A 19,436-nucleotide genomic window follows, 5' to 3' on the forward strand; every position below is an offset into this window, starting at 1 on the left:
GCTGTCTGAACTCCTTGCCACGCAGACCCCCTCCACCTGAGAGCCAAGAGTAGAGAGATTTTCCCTCATTGGATTCCTGTCATGTCTCAGGCCTGTCTTTTATCTCTGGCCTCTAGACTCAGCTCTGAAGGGCCCATGTGCAGAGGTGAGGCTCACCCCAATAATCCTTCCCTAAATTCACCTGTCATGTAGCCTGGCCGTGGGAGTGCCTACCGATAGCATTCACCGTGTACGCCCACACCAAAGATGGGAGCAGGGTTCTTGGGGGCCACCTTGGAATTCTATTGGACACACCACACTCACTGATGGGCTGTGAGAACCTGGGGAGGGTGATGAACCCCTTTGGTCCTCAATACTCTCTTCTCTAAAATAAGGTGTCTATAGGTTTGTAGCGTGCCTACTACACAGGAGACGCTTAACGCATTATAGGGCCCTCTTCTTCCACCTAGTGGTTGTCTCCCAGCCCTTATTCAGGGCCCAGCTCCTCCCCCCACCCATTGTTCTTCTTTGCAGACTGTCCTATGTGGAAACTGTGTCCCCACAGAAGGGAGGCATTAGAAGCATAGCTCAGCTCCTCAAACTTACTGGGCACAATGATGCCCTTGGGTGTCAGTTAGAAGATGCTTTGCATGAATCACCTACCTGAGAGTCTCCATTGGTGGGTCTTGGGTGGGGCTAGGAGGTGCCTTTGTAGTTGGCACCCGGGGTGATTCTGATGAGACACCCAGCTAGCAGTCCCATGTGCAAACTAAGGAGTCAGTGAGCCTGGTTCAAAGCCTGCCCCACCATTCCCAGCAGCGTGTCCCAGGGCATCTTGAAGTGTGGGCTTCCTCATCTGTAAGATGGGCATAGTAATAGTTAGCTCCCTCCCTGAGTGGCTCTGGGAGGTAAATGCAATAATCCACATAAAGTGCTCAGCCCAGAACCTCACATTTGCTAAGTTCTCACTGCTTATTAACAATAATAACCATTCAGATTAGTGTAACAACCCAATGGCCCCAGATCTAGTCTGTTGACCTGTGGGTATCAGAGCAATCAAGCAGAATCAGTGACTCCAAGTTGCTGTTTCCCTGGAGAATCTTGCTTGACCTTGAACTTCAGGAGGCAGTAGGGAGAGAATGGAGACTCCACCCCCATCCCACAGCAAAGCACACTGTGGCCTCCTGGGCTTTCTTTCCCTCCAAAAGCTGTTCTTGGATGTGCCTGCCCTTTCTTCTTTAGGTTGGGGCTGGCACACTCGCTTGACCTGGAAACTAGGCCCCAGGCCACAGAAGCAGGCAGCCACCTCTTGGGGCCCACAGTGCCCAGGTCCTGGGGTGGGGCAGGTGGGTCCCTCTAGGCAGGACCTTGGGGTGGCTGTGGTGTGTTCTTCACTGAAATCATTGCCAATTCTCTCTTGGAGGCGGTGTTGGTCCAACTATCCCAGGGGTCCCCTCTCCCTGCCAGGGCCAGCATGTCCTTAGGTCCATTCACTCTGGGCTTTGGTGTGGCACGTGGCCCCAGGAGGCCTTCAGGGCAGGACCAATAAGCTCCAGCCTGTGGACCTGTGCACTCTGGGAAGGGAAGAGAGGTGACAGCAGAGAACCTCCCCCAAAATTCCAATTTTCACTTTCCAGCTCAGCCCAAGCTCTCTTGGGCTCCTCAGGCTGAAAACATGCCTGACCCAGCCCTCCTGCCCCAGAGCTCCCCGACCCCGGGGCCAGGGTGGCCCCAGAAGGCTGAGACACTCCTCCTCCAATAAGTAACTTCATTGCCCCATATTTCCCCTTCCTTCTCCTGGCTTGTCCAGGCTCCATATCCAGTCTTTCTTCCCAGCCACCCTGCTCTGCTCATGGGAGGCTCGGGGAGGAGCTGGGTCTGGGCCAGCCCCCAGCTCTGGTTGGTGTGGACACACGTGTGGGTTCAGGTCAAGGTGGGTGGTCTCAGGCGTGGAAGAGTCAGCCAGGGACAAGCTGGGGCTTCTTCTGCCATCTCTATCACCCTATTAAAAATGCTCTAAATGCCTCCAGTCCTCAGGTTGGGAACCAAGAATAGAGAAAGGATGATGGCACAAGGCAGGCACCAAACACTGCTCACTGTGGGGCTGGAATTGGGGGGTGATTGGGAATTCAGCCTGGCCACACCCCAGCATCTCAGGCCTGGAGGACGCCAGTCTATGCCCTGGGATGCAAGTGCCAAAGTCTGGGGACCATGGCCCGGGCTTGGGGACAGGTAGGCCCCTTTACAGGAGGCCTCTGAGTGGCTGTGCCATTGTCATAGGTGGCTTTGGGCACCCTTTCTGACTTCCCAGGAGATAGCCATACCAGGGGATAGCCATACCAGCCCTGTGCTTTGGGTACTGCAGGGGCTGAGTCAGCAGAGGGTGGCCCCGGGCCCACTGACTGGTCAGTCACCCATCTCACTCTGAGCTCTCTCTTTCTTCCCTGCAGCCAGGCCAGCACACCGCTCCCAGCCCCCACCTGGCTGTGTACACAGGGACCTGCGTACCCCCCTCTCCTTCCAGCCCCTTCTCCCCTTCCTGCCGCTCCCCTAGGAAGCCCTTTCCCTCGCCAGGCCGTTTCATCCGGAGACCCAGCAACACCGTCTGCCCCTCACCCATTAGGGTGGGCTTGGAGAGTTCTTTGGGCTCTGAGCAGAAGGGGGAGGCCTGTGGATCCAGTGCCCACCAAGGACCCTCCACCACTGACACCAGCGAGTCCTCCGCTGACTACCCTGGGCCCCAGCTGCTGCCCATGGCCCCTCCCAAGGCCCGCATGGCTCTGTCCTTCAGCAGTTTCCTGAGACGAGGCTGTTTAGCCTCTCCGATCTTTGCCAGGATCTCGCCCAAGTGCCCCGCTGTGTCCCATGGGAAGGTACAGCCCCTAGGGGACGTGGGTCAGCAGCTGCCACGGCTCAAATCCAGGAGGGTGACAAAGTAAGAACCAGAGGGAATTGTGCGGTGCATGTGTGCACGTATGTCCGCGGGCATGTTCACGCGTGCACCTATGCACGTGTGTCTGTGGGTGTGGACATGCATGCTTATGTGCTCACGTGTCTGTGGGTGTATGCATGTATGTATACATGCACACACATTTGTGCGTGTGAGCATGTGCATGTGCACTTATGTCTGTGGGTGTGCATGTCTATTGATTCTTCCCAGTTGGCATTCCCCCTGCACCCCCCACACTTGCTTTCCTCTTGCGTCTGAAGCTTTTTCCAGATCAAAATGGATGTGCGTATGGAGAATGGAACCTGCCTGATGGACTCAGAGGACACAGGGATGGGAGAATCGGGTGACCGGGCCATCAGGAAGGAGGTCATCTGCCCCTGGGAGAGCCTGGCCTAGGGGAAAGCTGGCTGAGCCGGGGCCCTTGGACCGGGCAGGTGCTCCCGGAAGACTCTGTTGGTTTGGGCCACAGGACACACTCTCAAACCAAAGTGCATAAGATCATACTTGGGGGCCGAGAGCCAAGACGGGGTAGATTTTGAGGAAGAGTGCTTTGTCTGGACTCCCAGGGGCCAACTCCCTCCCTGCCCCCTGACCTTCTCTTCTTTGGGCAGAAGAAAAGCATGTAGATCAGATGACTTTACTTGCTGCCTTAAAACCGATAAAAGGTTAACTTGAAAGAATCTCTTGGATTGAAATATTAGTGTGTGTCTGGTTTTCTTAGTTACTTATGAGCTATTATTAATGAGTTAAAGTCATGTGTTCTTTGTTTGGGTTTTTGGGTTTTTTCTTTTTTTCTTTCTTTCTTTTTTTTTTTTGACAAAGAACTTGATTCCTGCCTAAATTGGTTTCTGTGTGATGCTTTGTACAACAGTGCTTGCCAGAGTAGGACATCCTAGGGTGTGGCATTGCCCAGGAAGGGGGCCAGGGAAAGGCACCTTTCTAGGATGCCAGGAGTGTTGTTCAGACCCACTGAGAAGCAGATGCCAAGATGGGGTTATGTGGGCAAGGGATTCATTGGGGAAACACCTGTGGAGAATGGAGAGCAGGAGCTGGAGAAGGGCCAAGGCCCTCGGGCCATGATGCAGGGCTGACCTCTGGGGAAGGGGGAGTGAGCAGGGAGGGGAATCTTTGGCCAAACTGTTGGGGGGTCCCTCAGCCAAAGTCACTGGTGGAGGGGTCCTGTGTCTTGCGGGAATCGTCTGCATGAGTACCCCCGGGGGGCATGGTCATCGGCTGGGAGCACCTGTGAGAAGCCTGGCCCTCGCATAGACATGCTGGTGGCCACGGGGCCACTTGGCCCTGCAGCAGGAGACCTGAGCACACATTGCCATGACTGGTGCACCAACCCAGCAGGCACCTCTGCAGGTTAGGGCCTCGGTGCTCCAAACTCTTCTCCAGCTATTCACTCAGCAAGTCTTTATCGGGCCCCTACTACGTGGCAAGCACTGTGGTAGGCCCCAGGGATGCAGCTGTGACTCCTTGCTTCATGGAATCCATCTAGAGCAGTGGTTCTCAACCAGGGACAGCTTTGCCCCCAGGGGACACTGAGCAGTGCGTCTGGAGACAATTTTTGTTGTCAAGACTGGCTGGGAAAGCTACTGGCATCTAGTGGGGAGAGGCCAGGGATGCTGCTAAACCTCCTACAATGCCTTATCCTTCCGCAACAAGAGTACCTGGTCTGGTATCAGTGCCACTGCTGAGAAACCTGGAACTGAATGATAGGCTGTGCCATGTGACGCTGGGCATGTGCCCCTTGTCATTGGTTTCAGCCCCAAGCCCTGTAGCTTTGCCCTGAAGGGTCCTGCTGGGATCATATCTGGGCTGATCACAGGTGGGGTGGGGAATCACAGGTTACATGGTGAATAAAACATTTCTTAAAAGATGCGTGGAAAGTCATCCCAAGGAAAAAGATTCAAGTAATTTGTTTGACCACTCATCATGCCTCTTCCTTAGAATTAAAGACAGAATTTAATCCTCAGCTTTCTCCAAATTCAATTAGTAGGCAAGAGCCCCATATTTGATTTTAACCTCTGACAACTTACCTTACTTGGCCCACAAATATGGGGGCCACTGAGTCATCTCTCGGCATTCTCCTAAAGACGAATGGTGGGTAGGTGTGTGGCCAAGACCTGGACTTGCTGACCCCACAGGAAAACAGGCTTCCATATGGAAAAGAGCATCGCATTTCTGATTCTACGGAATCCACTCCAATGGGCTCACAAAAGAGTCACTGATCTGGGGCTCAGGAACCTTCCTGTAAGAGAGTAAGTAAAATAGGCCAGGTCTGTCTTGGAAGGTGAGTGGGCCAATTAATTTCATGCCTTTATTTACACAACTGGTCTAAAATGATATTGAAGGCACAGCCATCGGTACCCTCGGTCTTCCAGCAGCCAGTGTATCCAGAAATAAGGAGAGTCTCAACCTTGAACTTGCAGACTAGTGTTATGGGGCACCACTCCTAAGCCCCCAGAATCTTAAAGAGAAACCAAGCCCCCATGGATCTCGTGTACCTATGGCCAAAGCCTGCAGGATTCACTGGTTGGGAAAACTAAGGTCCAGGCTAAAGTTTAGTGACAAAGAGACCCCAGAAGGAGGGAAGTTCAGACACAAGGGAGTTTCTACCTCTGTTACCTAATTGTCCAAGGGCAAGACGCATCCCGGGTGAGCGGAGTCCAGGGAAGGGAGGAAACCAGGGCAGATTTTTTAAATCTTCTTTCTCCACTCGTCCCCTAGCCACTGGTAGGATGATTCTTCATCTTGTCTGGACAGTGGAATCCTCTGGGGAGCCTTGAGAGCTCCCAGTGCCCAGGACACACCCAGTCCAGTCGTGTCAGAAGCTCTGGAGAGAGAGGACCAGGATTTTAATTAATTTATTTTTTTACAGCCTGGGTTGCCCCGGCCCATGTGTTCAGCACCTCATGTGAACCCCGCCAAGTGCTTGGTGCCTACAGCTGTATGCTCAGCCTTTAGGAGCACAGCAGACACGGAGACAGAAAACACCCTATTTTAATATCCCAACACATTTGTCAAAATTTCAGGAATGTGCTTACTTCCCTTCTGTTGAACATCTACAAGCAGAACAATTTCTCCAGGAGTCCTAAAGTGGTTGTCTCTTTGCCCTGTGGGGAGGGGACCCTTGGTGGCCCCTGGAGGCTGTGAATTCATTGAGCCTGAGAGGAGACAGTGTGACCCTGCTCATTTGTTAGGAAAGAAGAGAAGAAGGATTTTTAAGGAGTCTGTAATGGCAAAATACTCTGAGGTCCCTGAGCGCCCAGAAGGTGAGCTGGGGACAGTGAGGGGACATGGAACATCTGTTCCCCTTGGCCTCAGAGACCCAGCCCTCTGCTCTGGACACAGTCTCCTCCTCACACTTCACCAGAAGAGGGAGTCCGAGGCTCATGGATCCCCAAAGGGAGGTGGCTGGATTTCCCCTTAAAAACTCAGAGACCTGTGTTAGAGGAAAAGGAAGAGGGAACTTCGAGGCAGGCTCCTTCCTGAGTTGGGGGTGGTGGTGGGGAGGACCTGGTGACAGCAGGAGGGACTGGGTCTCCCCTGTGCGCTTCGTCCTCCTGTGGTCAGCCCTAGATCCCCCGAAGCTGGCCGAGGTGCTGACACCTTGATCTCAGGCGTTTGGCCTCTAGTACTAGAGAGAAAAAATTTCTGTTGTTTTAAGCCACTTAGTTTGTGGCACGTTGTTACAGCAGGCACAGAAAACTAGTACATTATGCTTGTATCTTGGCTTGAATACCAAATTGTTTCCCATTTTTCGTGAAAACAGTGTTGTATGGAACATCCTGGTGTGTTCTTCTCTGTGCACTTCAAGTACCTCCCCAGGAAGAAACAAAAAAGGGGGGGGTCGCTGGGTTAAAAAGCACACGTATTTTAAAGATGAATCCACCACGCCACATTGCCTGGCTCGAAGTCCATATACATTTAGATTTCTGCCAACATGAAGGGATGAGGGCAGTGTTTCCTTATACACGCCTAGAACTGATGGTGACGATAGTGCGTTGCTTGTGCTAACCCTTACTCAGCAGCGCGACCACCTGGAGCCAAGCACATTCTTCTGGAGCAGGCAGGGCACGAGGCCAAGTATGCCAGAGCTCCTGTCCCTTTGCACAGTCCTAAGCCTAGGAGGACAGGACAGTGGGGACAGTCACGGAGACTGTGGGCCTGTGCCTCCCTCCCTGTGTCCTGTGGGGCACCCCAGCTTTGCTGGGGCTTTGGGTGTTTGTTTGGTGCCGCCGTCAGCAGGGGTCCCCATTTAGAGCTTAACAGGAAGTGTGGGAATCTTTACTATGACCGCAGTTATGTTACATTACAATACAATACAATACAATACAATACGATACAATACGATACAATACGAAATTTGTGTTTGTGACTTATCTCCTCAAGAGAAGGTGGCATCCCTGGGATTGGGCACTATGTCAGTCATCTTTGTGCAAAGTGTGGAGAAGAGCCTGGGCCCTGGAGGGGAGACAAGTGAGGAGCTGCTTGCAGCTTCTTCATTGGATTCTGCCCTCAAGGCTGCTGGCACCCCCATGTCCCCCCCCGAAATGCATTCTACCTCTAGAAACATAGTGTGACCCACTCTTCCCTTCCCATGATCAGGCCTCAGGGTGTCAGCTACAGGGTGACCCCAGAAAATGACTCAGGTCCCTCGGGCACATCCTGGGTCCTCATTGTGGGGTGTCCTGCCCTGGAGAGGCTGGCTCCAGGGTTGTGGAAACAGAAGAGGCAGGATCTGCCGATGGCTGCTTAAAATTCACGTTGCCATAGCAGCGTGGCATGAGGCCACCGGTGATCCGGCTGCACAGAGCTTTCATCTCAGGGAAGTCAGGGTTTCTTTTGCTCTTGAGCTGGTTCTGAGGGGACACTGCCTTGGGGTCAAGCTTTGGCTTTGTTCCTAGGCCTCGGGATTGTGCCAGAGGTGGGAAGTTGAGGGCAAGAAGACAGAGAAGGAGGCCCTCAGAAGTTGGCTGAGGCCTGAGACTGAGATTTGAATGTGGAGGAGTTCGCTGGACACCCGCGGGGCGAGAGATCTGGGTCTGAAGTGGGAACCACCAGGTGGGTCTGTAAGGAGGGGTGCAGGTGCTCTGCTTGACCTGAGAGGGAAGTGCAGGTGATTTCTGTAGCAGAGCCACGGAAGAGAGTGGCTGATCAACAGAGGTGGCCTGGCTCAGCGAGTCTCAGCCACGTTAATAAGGTAATGATTCTTTCAACCCCAGTTAGGAGGACTTACTGTGTGGTTGGTGCTGGGGACACAGGAGTGGCTCACAGGGCTTCTGCCCTGAAGGACTTTCTGAGTTTTCAGGGCTCAAAAACATGCAGGAAAATGATACAAAGTAGAATGGGACCAAAAGAATAGAGTTTCAGAGGGAGAAGAATCACCCCATTGGTGCCATCGGGGTTTCGTAGATGAGCTTAGGTTGAACCTCAGGTGACTGAGAGGAAACGGGGAGCGTTCCAGTTAGAGTAAACCACAAGGACCACGGACTGAGATAGAAGACAGACAGGAAAGAGAGGGGAAGCATCCACGAACCTCAAGGAGTCCAGTTTATTAAAGGGATAGTAGGAAATAATGTCCTAAACAGGTCGGCCCAGAGCTGAGCTGAGGAGAATATTTAATTTGATAGCTAATGGGGAGCCATGGAGGGTTTTGAGCCTGACAATAGGTCATCAAAGCCAGACTTTAGGAAATAAATCTGGGCGCAGGGTTTGGGACGGGCTGAGAAGTGAAGCAACAGTAAGTGTGTGAAGCCTTCGCAGGACCAAAGAGGTAAGGGGACTGTGCTAAGGTGGCAGTAATGAGGCTGTTAAAGACGGTTCCCCTGTGATGGGACCCGAGACCAGGAGGGGGGAGTGGCTCAGAGGAGCTAAATGCAGGATGCTGGGTTGGAAAATGCTGATCTAGAAGAGGAGACAGAACAGGCCATGTAGCTTCTTCTGTGGACACCCTCACAGACATAATCAAAATAGCGAAGGCCTGGGAACAGATGAAGGCGTTGAGGGACAGAGCAGAGTGTAAGAAGAGAGAAGATAGGAAAGCAGGATCCGGAGGAGAGTGACAAGGACCAGAGGATACAGAGCGTTGCCCAGCAGCGTGGAGGACCCACTAGTGGTTTGAGAGCCTGAGATTCCGTTGAGGACACCAGGGCAGTTGTGAGTTGTCTATCACAAGCGTTTTCACAGGGAAATGCCTCAGCCCCACTCCTAACTTAGGTGTCTAAATATATGTCCTTCTGTCCATTCTCCCTATAGGCTGACTACATATCTGACCTCATAAATCACATTTTGGGTGACTTTCAACTCACTCTCCTTTCTTTCCAAGACAGAGTTGAAATCCCCTGGTAATATCACTCCTATGTTGTAGGCAGAAAAATATGTTTTATCCTTAAACTACTTTTTCTTCCACTTCTCTACCTCCTATACCCATCGCGTGTGATCAGGGCATACACATACTATTATTTTTCCTTCCCTCTTACATATCTATGATCACACGTTTCATCTGCATCTCAGTGGTTCCTAAACTTTGTACCACTAAAGACTTTTTATTATTTCACTCTGCCCATGTATTCCAGGTTTAAAAGGAATTAAGGAAGGGAGTTTATTTACTAGTCATATGTTTTCACATTTTGTTAATTAAAAATTAAGTAACTCATAATCAGTGTTTTTGACCCTTAGCTCTTCTGATATTTTGGGGATGCTGCAAGACACTCACCAGACACTGGTGAGAGGGGAGGAAAGACTAGGGATAAAAGTAGAGGGGTAAGCCAGGTAATGAGTGCCGCTCTAAATACGAGATTTGTCTTTGCAGACAGCAGAAAGCCATCGCAAGATTTCAAATTAGGAAGGAGATAATATCATTTGTATGGTTAAAATTTCTCTCTAGCAGCAATGTGGAAAATGGGTTAGTTGAATGCACGAGGTGGCAATGAAGAAGGAAAGGAACTGAGAGATTTGAGAAATGTATAGGCAGTAAAATCAACAGGACTTGGGTAACCATCTGAGTACAAGAGGGTCAAGGATTAAAAAAACAGTGTTTGGTCAGGAATGTAACAAAGTAAGGTGGGGGGAGGGGGCGAGAGAGAAGTATTTGGGGAGCAGACATAAAAGAATATACATTTTCAAGGAAATTTATTAGCCAGGGCATAAATCCATTCATTTAGTGCCATAAACATTGATTGAACACTAGATATATAAGAAAGGGTCTCCTTCCTCGAAAAACGGACTCTCTTCTTAGGAAGACAGACATGTAAATAAATAAATGTCAATACATCTAGTATATACAAAGTATATTTTAGTATATTTCCCTCAAGTGTTGCATACATAACACTTTCTCAAACATTTTACCAGATCTTTCTGCTGTCTCTGTACCAATGCCATGATGTTTTACATTTATTATAACTATTTTTTATTATCATCTTTATAATTTTATTGTTTCTTTAACAATGCAGCAAGAGTTGAGACAGGAATTGGAAAAGGAGGATAAAAATATTATTTGTAGCTAATAGGATTGTAAATATGAAAAGCTCAAAAGAGTCACCTAAAATTATTTAAATTAATTGAGAATTTAGTAAGAGGGTTAGATAAAAGACAATAACCCAAATTCAGTAACTTTTCTTACATGGTGCCTTATTTATAGTACCCACCTTGTCCCTGTTGGCCTTTTCTTGGGCTATCCCTGATTACACACTGAACTTAATATTTGGATTTTAGCAAATAAAATCAAGAGCATCAGAGAACTCTTTCCCTCAACCACATTACTTTGGCTCTTTGCCTTCAGCTTATGGAATTTGCCTCTAGGATCATTGCAGGAAGTTTGTGAGGGGGTGGTTTTCTAGAATCCACAGGACAGATTTTCCTCTGCATTCAATGCCAGAAAATACCCCTGCTTGTCTCCAGCCATAATTGGTTTCCAATCCCACGGATGCCATGAGGCCAATCATGGCTCTCTCAGCACTGACTTCTGGGGAGCGCAGAGCCAACCATTTCATAAAGTACTGTGTGTGAGAGTCACACAACGTTTGTTGTACATATAGAAAAAAGAATGAAAGGAGATACGCTAAAACAGCAACAGCAACACGGTAGGAGGATCTCCTAAAAGCAGACCCTGAGATGAGGATTCACGTGCAAGCGATTGATTAGGAAAGTGCTTCCAGGAGAAGCCAGTCAAGGACTGGGCGGAAGCAGGTCAGGGAAAGGGATAGGGCCAAGGAGGGATGCGATCTCAGTACCTTGGAGGGGAACTCCAGCACGGGAACTCAGTCCTGCCTCACAGTGTCTCGTACTCCTTCGCGTAGGATCTGCCCAGCCACTTCCGCCTGCCTGCACGTTTGAGCAAGAGAGCTCCAGTAGCCTGAGGATAGGCCTCCCGCTGGGGGCCAGCAGCCAAACCACACGGAGCCCAGAGGAGGACCTGCAGACGCACGCGGAGGAACAGCTCCAGGTACTGCAGTGTGGGGGCCGGAGCGCCTTCGAAGAAGGGGCCGTTTCTGAGAAGCAAGATTTGGTGTTATTATGGGCTTTAGACACTTGTATAACGTTCAGGTTTTCTACATAATCAGAATGTATTATTTTGTAACCAGGACACAGATGGAAATAAAATGTTAAGCCATCCCTTGACACTATTTTCCTCTAGCCTCTAGTCTTTCTTCTTTCCCTCTTTGCTAAGCTTGTCTTAAAGAATATTTAGGATGCATTTAAGATGAGTTAAGATAAATTCTATTTATTTTTATGACAAAAGCAATACATATTCACTGTAGAAAAGTAGAAAATACAGATAAGTAAAAATTAGAAGATAAGAGCTCCCTGATCCCCCCACAGAGAGAGAACCGCTGTGATTCCCTTCAGGTACATCCTTCCAGGTGTGTGCGGCAAACAGAAATTTGATAGGACTGTGCATACTTGCTTTTTGTGATATTCAGATAAACTTTTTTTAAAATTTGAGAATAGTTTTAGATTTATAGACAAGTTTCCAACATAGCACAAAGAGTTCCCATATACCCCTCATCCAGTTTAATTCCTGCTTTTTTCCCCACTGAATTGGTTGTGAAAACTTTCCCATAACATTAAATATTTGACATCATGGTAAATAATGTAAATTCCATTCAATTGTAGAGATATAGCATAATTTATTCCCGTTTTTGTTGGCTAGATGGGATATTGCTAATTTTTCACTTTTATAGGTGCCTCTTACAAAAAGTTCCTAAAACTAGGAGTGCTTAGTCATGTGGGGGGCAAGTTTTAAGGCCCTTGGTTCCTGTTGATCATTTACCTTTCAGGAGACTACTCTCAGCAGAGCATGTAAGCACCTGTTTCACCTACCGTGTATTACGATTTAAAAAGTCCGTGTTCTTTAACCCCACTGCCATGCCTTTGTCTAAATCCTGGTCATCTCTGGTCAGCCCCTACCGCCTCCTCTCTGGCCATGTGGATATCCTTGGTCCATGTGCAGGGCATCCTGTAAGTACCAGGGAGCTAATAAGTGCCAGGTAAGCCCCCGACCAAGGGAGGATGGGTATTTGTGGACCGACCTTCCCGCTCCCTCACGGCTGGTGGAGCAGTTCTGAGGTCTGTTCTACAGGGTCTCTCAGAATGTCCCCAGAGGGGCTGAGCTGCAGGGGCCATAGTTGCAACCCAGATATTAACACACACTCCATTGGCTTTCTCCTCCCTTCCTGTCTCGTGTACCCCACTACCTCACAGTACTTTTTGGAATTACCCCTTAGATAAGCTACTTGCCCCCAAATCCTTGTCTCAGGGTCTCCTTTGGGGCAAGGGTGTGGTGAAAATATATGGCAGCTCAGTGCACTGAAATCTGAAACAAAACTTTCAAGAAAGAATACTTACTCATCAAATGCATTCTGACATTCTCTTTTCTACCCTGTTCTGCTGGACGTGATCCACAAAACTGATTTCATGACCCGCTCACGGGTCTCAGCCTGCAGTTTGAAAATCACCATCCTGGAAAGTGGGCGTGCGAAGGAGAATGGGCTCTGGATCACAAGGGCAGTCAGATAGCGAGCTCTTCCTGGGGAGGGACAGAGAGCAGCTGAGGTCAGCCGGGAGGGTTTCGGACAGCCTGCGGACGCCTCTGTTTCATCGGATTTCAGACCAACACTTCTTGTCAAGGGACTACTTCATTGGCCTCTGCTGACCACCCTGGCCCGAAGCCAAATAGAAACAATGCCCCCCTTTTCTCTGAATAGTCCTTGGGGTCACCTCAGAGAAGACCAGGGCTGGGAGGGAGGGTGGGGAGAGCAATTAGGAAGGAGGAGGGGGAGGAAGACTGGATGTAGATTTTCAAAGGTCAGCTGGAGTATGATGAGCGAGGGCTTGGAGATTTATTCCAAGTGCCTTTCCTGGAATAACTGGAAAAACACAATAAAAGAAAAAAAACACACCCAGGCCCACAAGTGGGGTAGAAGTTGAAGAACACTTTAATTCATAAGGAAAAGGGCTTGAATAATTGATGCTGCCGCCATGCCAAAGATAATTTCAGCTGTCTCTCTATCTCACAAAGACATTTAGCATTGATTGAGATCAAAGTCTCCAGGCCCCTGCTGCTAGGCTGAAAGGCAAAACTCGCAGCGCCCTTTCTCCGCTCTGATAATGTCGTCTTTATGTAGTTAATAAACTGCACACTTCAGTCAAACTATATCATTACAGAAGACTTAGGGAGCTAATAATTTAAAAGCAAAGAATCGCTTCTGTTCTTCACTTTGAACTAAACAACATTCTGTTGAATGAGGAGGACATCAAAGTCTTGTCACTATTACCAGTGTGGATTGAGCAGAAGGCCTCACAGAGTGGGTACTTCAGTCATCGAGAGAGAGAGACAGAGAGACAGAGAGAGAGAGAGAGAGACAAACAGAGAGAGAGACAGAGAGAGAAAGAGAGAAAAGGATTAAAGATACTGGCTTGTCAACCCAAAGGCAGTGCCAGGTGGGGTATTATTATTTTTCCCACTATGCAAGCATCCTTGTTAAGCGGGTACGCGTGCGCTGGGTCAGACTGTTCACCTTTCCCCTTGACCCTGTTCTGAACATTGCCTCAACCACCTTTGTGTTCTCCTCCCGCCTGCCCACCCCTCTCACCACTCCTGGTCCCCAGTTCTGGTTCTCTTTTCCAGCTTCCCCGGCCCGTCTTTGTGAAAGACAGCAAAGCTGTGCATCTCCCTCTCCAGCACCGGCTTGCGTGTCACCTCATGGCTTATCTGCTCCTACTAGGCCTCTGAGACTCTGCTGGCTTCCCTGGTGGAGGGCACCCTGTACACATGTCCGGGGAGATGTGACCATTTGGAGCAGGGAGGTTCCGGGGTTGGGGCTGAGAACACCATTCCGCCAGCACATACACCCATCCTACCAAGCACTGTGGTCGGGGAGTTGTAAAGAGTCATGTGACATGAAGCACCTACGACCTCCCTCTTGTCCACTCCCAACACAACTGTTGGGAGCAAGTCCTAGGAGGGATGTGATAGAAGGGATTCTCCTGCAAGTGATTTGTTTATTGAGGGAGGCTCTTCGGAGAAAAGACTTTGAGGAAGTGAAGGAAGGTACAGGAGGAAGTCCTGCAAAGACATGGCTCAGCCCAAGCCTGGTCTCAGCCCAATCCCAGGGGGAGGCAGGGAAGTGAGTGGCACTGCTGGTGGTCCCACCTTGAGGTCAGGGGGCTGGCCTTTGTACCCTCTGCCAGTCTGCCATTGGCTGTGCGCTGCCCTCAGGGATGAGCTAACATTCCAGGCACTTCCCAGGTGTTGTCCAGGATGGCGGTACACCTGAGAGCCCTTTGCAGTCAATATGCACAACAGGTGAGAGCGAGATGTGCCAGCCTGGGAAGGGGCTCAGGCAGGGAGTGTGCAGGGTAAATCGAATTATTTCTCAGCAGACTTTAGAAAGCGCACGTACCATGGAGCCCAGCGGTTTTGTTTTCAGGTGTTTATTGTGAGGAGAACCTGGATTTGTAAGAAGTCACGTGGTCATTATCACCAGTAAAACCATCTTTATCATCCTTTCTTGAACAGGTATTTGCTGAGCACTTTAGAAGTATTATCTCATTTAATTCTTTCAGTGAGTCTGGGAGGTATTGCCAATGTTTTACAAACCCAGGGAATGAGGCTTAGAGAGGTTTTTGCCCTTGCCTTTGAACCCACGGCTAGAGAGTGGCATGCCTGCGGGATGTTCATTGCAGTATTATTTACAGTAATAAGGACTTAGAAATAACCTATTTCTCCAACACCGGGTGCGGTGAGGTCAGTGGCGGCTCCTCAGTGCAATGACAGAGTATGTGGCCAATAAGAACGCCGTGCTGATAAAGCAGGGGCCCATGGTACATGTCTAAGTGGAAAAATTAGGTCACAGAGCTGTATCGTATTCATTGGTGAGTGCGTGTGCAGACAGTATCTTTAAAATATCAAGGGATATTTTTGTATCTGCCATTTCCTTTTAGCCTTTACTGAACCTCGTCCTGACCCGGGAGCCTCTGTATTAAAGTTCTGCCCTTTGGAGCTTATTGCCTCAGGGCAGGGATGCGCCACGGAGAGAGCAGTGGGAAAGAAAAGGCGGCAGGGTGAAGGGCTTGAAACACAGAAAGGTCTCAGGGCTGATGCGTAAAGTTTTCCCCAGCCCCACCCCAGAAAAAGACCCTCTGGGGTTGACAGGGAGGGGGAGGGATGGTTCAGGGGTGGGAGGAAGGATGGTAATGTGTTGGAAAAGTGGGGAGGGAGAAAGCTAAGAGCTTAGACGCTGGCTGGAGCATTCCTGAGAAAATATCCTGAGCCTTGTCTCTCTGGACTAAGCCTGCCCAGGACTGTGTGGACAGGGAGGATGCAGTAGCCTCTAAAGTTTAGAGGCTCCAAGAACCCAGGGATCTGAGGCCAATTTCTGAGGGGTCTTTGACCCCAGAGAGGGGATGCTGTGTGGGGAGGATCCTGAGATGGGTCCTCCAGCAAGCCCCTCACTTGCTCCCACGCTCTAGGGGACCCACAAGGCAGAGACACTGAACCCACAGAGCCTGCAGATGGGAGTGAGGTAATGGGCAGCAAACCATTGAGATGGATGCCTGGGTCCATGGCCCAGGTCCCCTTGTCTCCTTCTCCTCCCCCATCATCCTCCTCTTCCTCCTCTCTCATCCTTCCTCCCTCTCCTCCTCCTCTTTCCTTCTTCCCCCCGTTCCTCCTCCCTCCCTTCCTCCTGCTCTTCCTTTTCCTCCTTCTCCCCTATTCTCCCTTCCTCCCTCCCTTCCTCCCTCTCCTCCTCCTCCTGTCTCCCCCCACCCCCCATTTTGGTCACAACTGCAAGGAAAGGAGGGGGACTGAACTGCTGAGATTGAGTGTCTGCCTGCAGTGGAGGGTGGGCTCACAACAGAAATCCAAATGAGCTAGAAGAATAAAGATCCTTTTCCTGCCCACCTGAAACTGTGGACCTTTATTGCTGAGTGATTTTTATTCCCTTCTGGATGATTTCCTGCACTTTCCAAGGTTTTTTTTTTTTTTTGCATTTGAACACTAATTAATTTTGCAATTAAAAAAGTTATTGATTTCCTTCTCCAACAACAACGATAGCTTATGTTTACTTACTAAGGAAGTTCAGTATGCCAGACAGGGCTGGCCGCTTCGCAGGACCCCGTTCATTCCTCACCACTGCCCTAAGGGGTAGGTACTATGATGATTCCATTTTACAGATAAGAAACTTGAGGCTCAGAGAAGCGAAGCAACTGAGCTCACGTGGCAAAAATGTGCTGATAGTCCCGGTCTATTTCCCTCCACGTCCCGTGCTCTTTCCACTCGCTTGCTGTCCGTCGAGGGAACTTTTCCTGCTAAACACAAAATGAGCCAGAGCCTCTGGAAGGGGTGGGTCTGAGATGCGCAGGAGCACAGGTGCTGAGCAGAGCTGGCTCTGCCAATCAACAGAAGAGTCCCTGCAAAGGGCTGGCCAGCAGGGGGCTCGGAGACACAGCTGTCCGTGCAGGGCGGAGGGGAAAAGTGCCACCACAAATTACACTGATGGGACACTGAAGGAATCATTGTTGAAAGAACTGAGCTGTTAACGAGAAGACAAAGGCCCGTGGATCCCGTCCACGTTGATCTCCGCGGTGTAATTTCTGAACTAGGCTGTTTTTTAAGTTTTTAAGGTACATTTTTGTTGAAGTTTGACAGATACAGATAAGCTCCCACAGCAAACCAGGGTGCAGCTTGATGAATTTTCTCAGAGCGAGCACACCCATGTCACCTGCTCCCAAGTGAAGACACAGGCATTTCAAGGACCCCAGACGCCCCTTCTAGTGTCTTGTCCCTTTATAAAAGCACAACGACCACCCTGACTTCTACCACCCGAGATGAGTTTTCCTGGTTTTGAACGTCATGTGGATGGAACTGTCTGAACGTTCTATCAATGGATCATACAGTATATGTAGGAGGTTCATCCATGATGTTTATATAAGTTTCGATCGTGCTCATCAATCTACAGCATCCACAGAGTGACCGTGTTTATCATCAGTATGCACTGCTGATGGGCATTTGAGTGTTTCTGTTTTTATCCATGTTGTTTGTTAAACATATGTATGCATTTCTTTGGGGCGTACACCGAGGCGTGGACTCGCTCAGTCATAGGGTATCCGTATGCTCTGCTTTGGTAGGTTCCATCAGACCATTTTCCAAAGTGGTCGCACCAAGTTACAGCCCCACTGAGAGTGTGTAAGAGTTTCCAGGTGCTCTCCTTCTTTGCCGGTGCTTGGTGTTTTCTGCTTTGCAGGGTGTGTGGTGGGTCTCGATTTGAGAGATCCTGGGCAGCTCTGAGCACCTCAGATCAGGGGCCCAAGGACTTTGCTCTCAGACTCCCACTCTGCCCCCATCTCTGCTCCTCCCTCCCTTGGGGGCAGCTCCTCTCTTTTGGGCAGACAGCATGGCTGTCGGCAGCTCAGGGTCTCTGTCCTTACCACAGATGGGCTTCTGTGATTAGACTGTTTTGTCGGCAACCAGGGAACTGGGGTCTTTCACAGGAACTTGCAGGGAGGGAAGAATGCTGAGAAAACAGAAACTACTGTTACTCAGATGCCTCCAAGGTGCTCCCCTAAGTAGCCAGGAAGAAGTAAGAAGAACTGGACTCATGAGGGGGTTTTGTGGGGGGTGGGGGGACATGGGAGGACTCTGTGGGGGAGGGGAAAACTCCTCCCTTCCCCTCTTGATTCTTATGGCTGGTCAAATAATGAAAATGACATAACATAAGACAGACAGGGGAATCACATCAGCATGAGCCTTCCGAAGACAGTGAGGCACAATGAGTTATATATGGACTAAGGAGGAGAAGATGGCAGGCACCTGGGACTTCAAAGGGAAGAAAGATAATTCACTGGGAGATGAGAAGAGCTAAGGTTTAGTAAACAAATGTTTGCTGGGCCCTCCAGTGGGTCACAGAGATACTTTTATCAAAGCACTTTGTTGGTCACACCTAGTTCATATTACACTGTGGTCACTGTGGGGGTAGTTCTTCCCGGAGCAGGCCTTCTCTCTTAAATTCTTTTGGGCAGTCTCAGGGGAGCCTTTTGTTTCTTAAAAATAAAAGCATCCTCATGCCAGAGAGACACCTCTTGGGGTGGCAAATTTGCTTCCCTAAATGAATTCCAACATGACTAAGTTCTCCAGAATTCCTAAAGACTCCAAAATGAATTTGGTCTTTACTCAGGCGCTATCTACTGAGTTTCTTCAAAGCGTCAGGTTCTGGATGTGGTGCTGTGAATGCAGGGATAATAAAATATCGTTCTTCTCCTTGAGAACTCAGCCCAGCTGAGAAGATAGTAATATATATAAAACTAGCAATTATATTCTGTAATAAGAGGAAAAAAAACGCAACTTGTTGACTTACCCAATGATGATTTTCCATTATTCATGTGTTTATAGAGCCCTAAGATTTTTCAGGTGACCCAATTCTTAGGACAGGTGGTCCCTTCCCAGTCCCAAGAGATAAACCATGATTGGACCATGTCAAATGTAATCCTCACTTCTAGGGATTGCTGAGGGGTGGGCATGTAACCAGATCTGGCCAATGAGGTACTAGGAGAAGCCCTCTGGAGGTGGATCTGGCACCTCCTCCCTGACTTGAGAGTGGCTGTGTACAGATATGGCATTTGGAGTGCAGGCAGTTATACTGAGACAAGACCAAGGTTAAAAAGTCAAATGCTGAGTTTCACAATATGGAAAAAAAAAAGTCAGATACCTAGAGGGCTTTGATGAACTGCTATCTCAGAGCCACCTACCCTTGGACTTCTTGCGAGGCGAGAGAGTCAGAACACTTTAGCCGCCGTTGGGGACTCTAAACCTGGGAGCAGCTCTCATCTCAATGATATGCACACGTGGGGGCTGAGTAGCATGGTAGAGGCAGATGGATGTTGCAAGCAGAAAGGATCATGGGAGGTGTCCTGGGGAAGAAAATTTTTAAGGTGAATCACGCAAGATAAACAGACATGTTAGAAGAGTGGAGAGGGGAGAGAGGGAATTCCACTCAGG

The 19,436-nt window shown here is 49.5% G+C and overlaps 1 protein-coding gene and 1 long non-coding RNA gene across 4 annotated transcripts in view; one reads left to right on the forward strand and one right to left on the reverse strand.

Annotated features, from left to right (window-relative positions):
* Positions 1-3,735, forward strand: part of RGS9 (regulator of G protein signaling 9) — a 52,921-nt gene extending 49,186 nt beyond the window's left edge. For 2 of the 3 annotated variants that reach the window (XM_024573204.4, XM_024573206.4), the window contains exons 18-19: positions 2,430-2,914; positions 3,190-3,732. In XM_024573204.4, the coding sequence (XP_024428972.1) occupies positions 2,430-2,914; positions 3,190-3,325 (621 nt within the window). In that variant the 3' untranslated portion in view covers positions 3,326-3,732. Of the gene's footprint in view, positions 1-2,429; positions 2,915-3,189 lie in introns of all 3 variants that reach the window. The other variant, XM_045182326.3, reaches the window with a different exon arrangement.
* On the reverse strand, positions 652-11,286 carry LOC123477944 (uncharacterized). Its single transcript, XR_006653000.2, has 4 exons — positions 11,170-11,286; positions 5,561-5,768; positions 4,972-5,183; positions 652-835 (listed from the first exon to the last, which is right to left on the reverse strand). It is a non-coding gene; the product is annotated as an uncharacterized lncRNA (long non-coding RNA).
* Positions 11,287-19,436: the final 8,150 nt, after the last annotated feature.

Source organism: Desmodus rotundus, chromosome 9, assembly GCF_022682495.2.
Source record: "Desmodus rotundus isolate HL8 chromosome 9, HLdesRot8A.1, whole genome shotgun sequence".
NCBI lineage: Eukaryota > Metazoa > Chordata > Mammalia > Chiroptera > Phyllostomidae > Desmodus > Desmodus rotundus.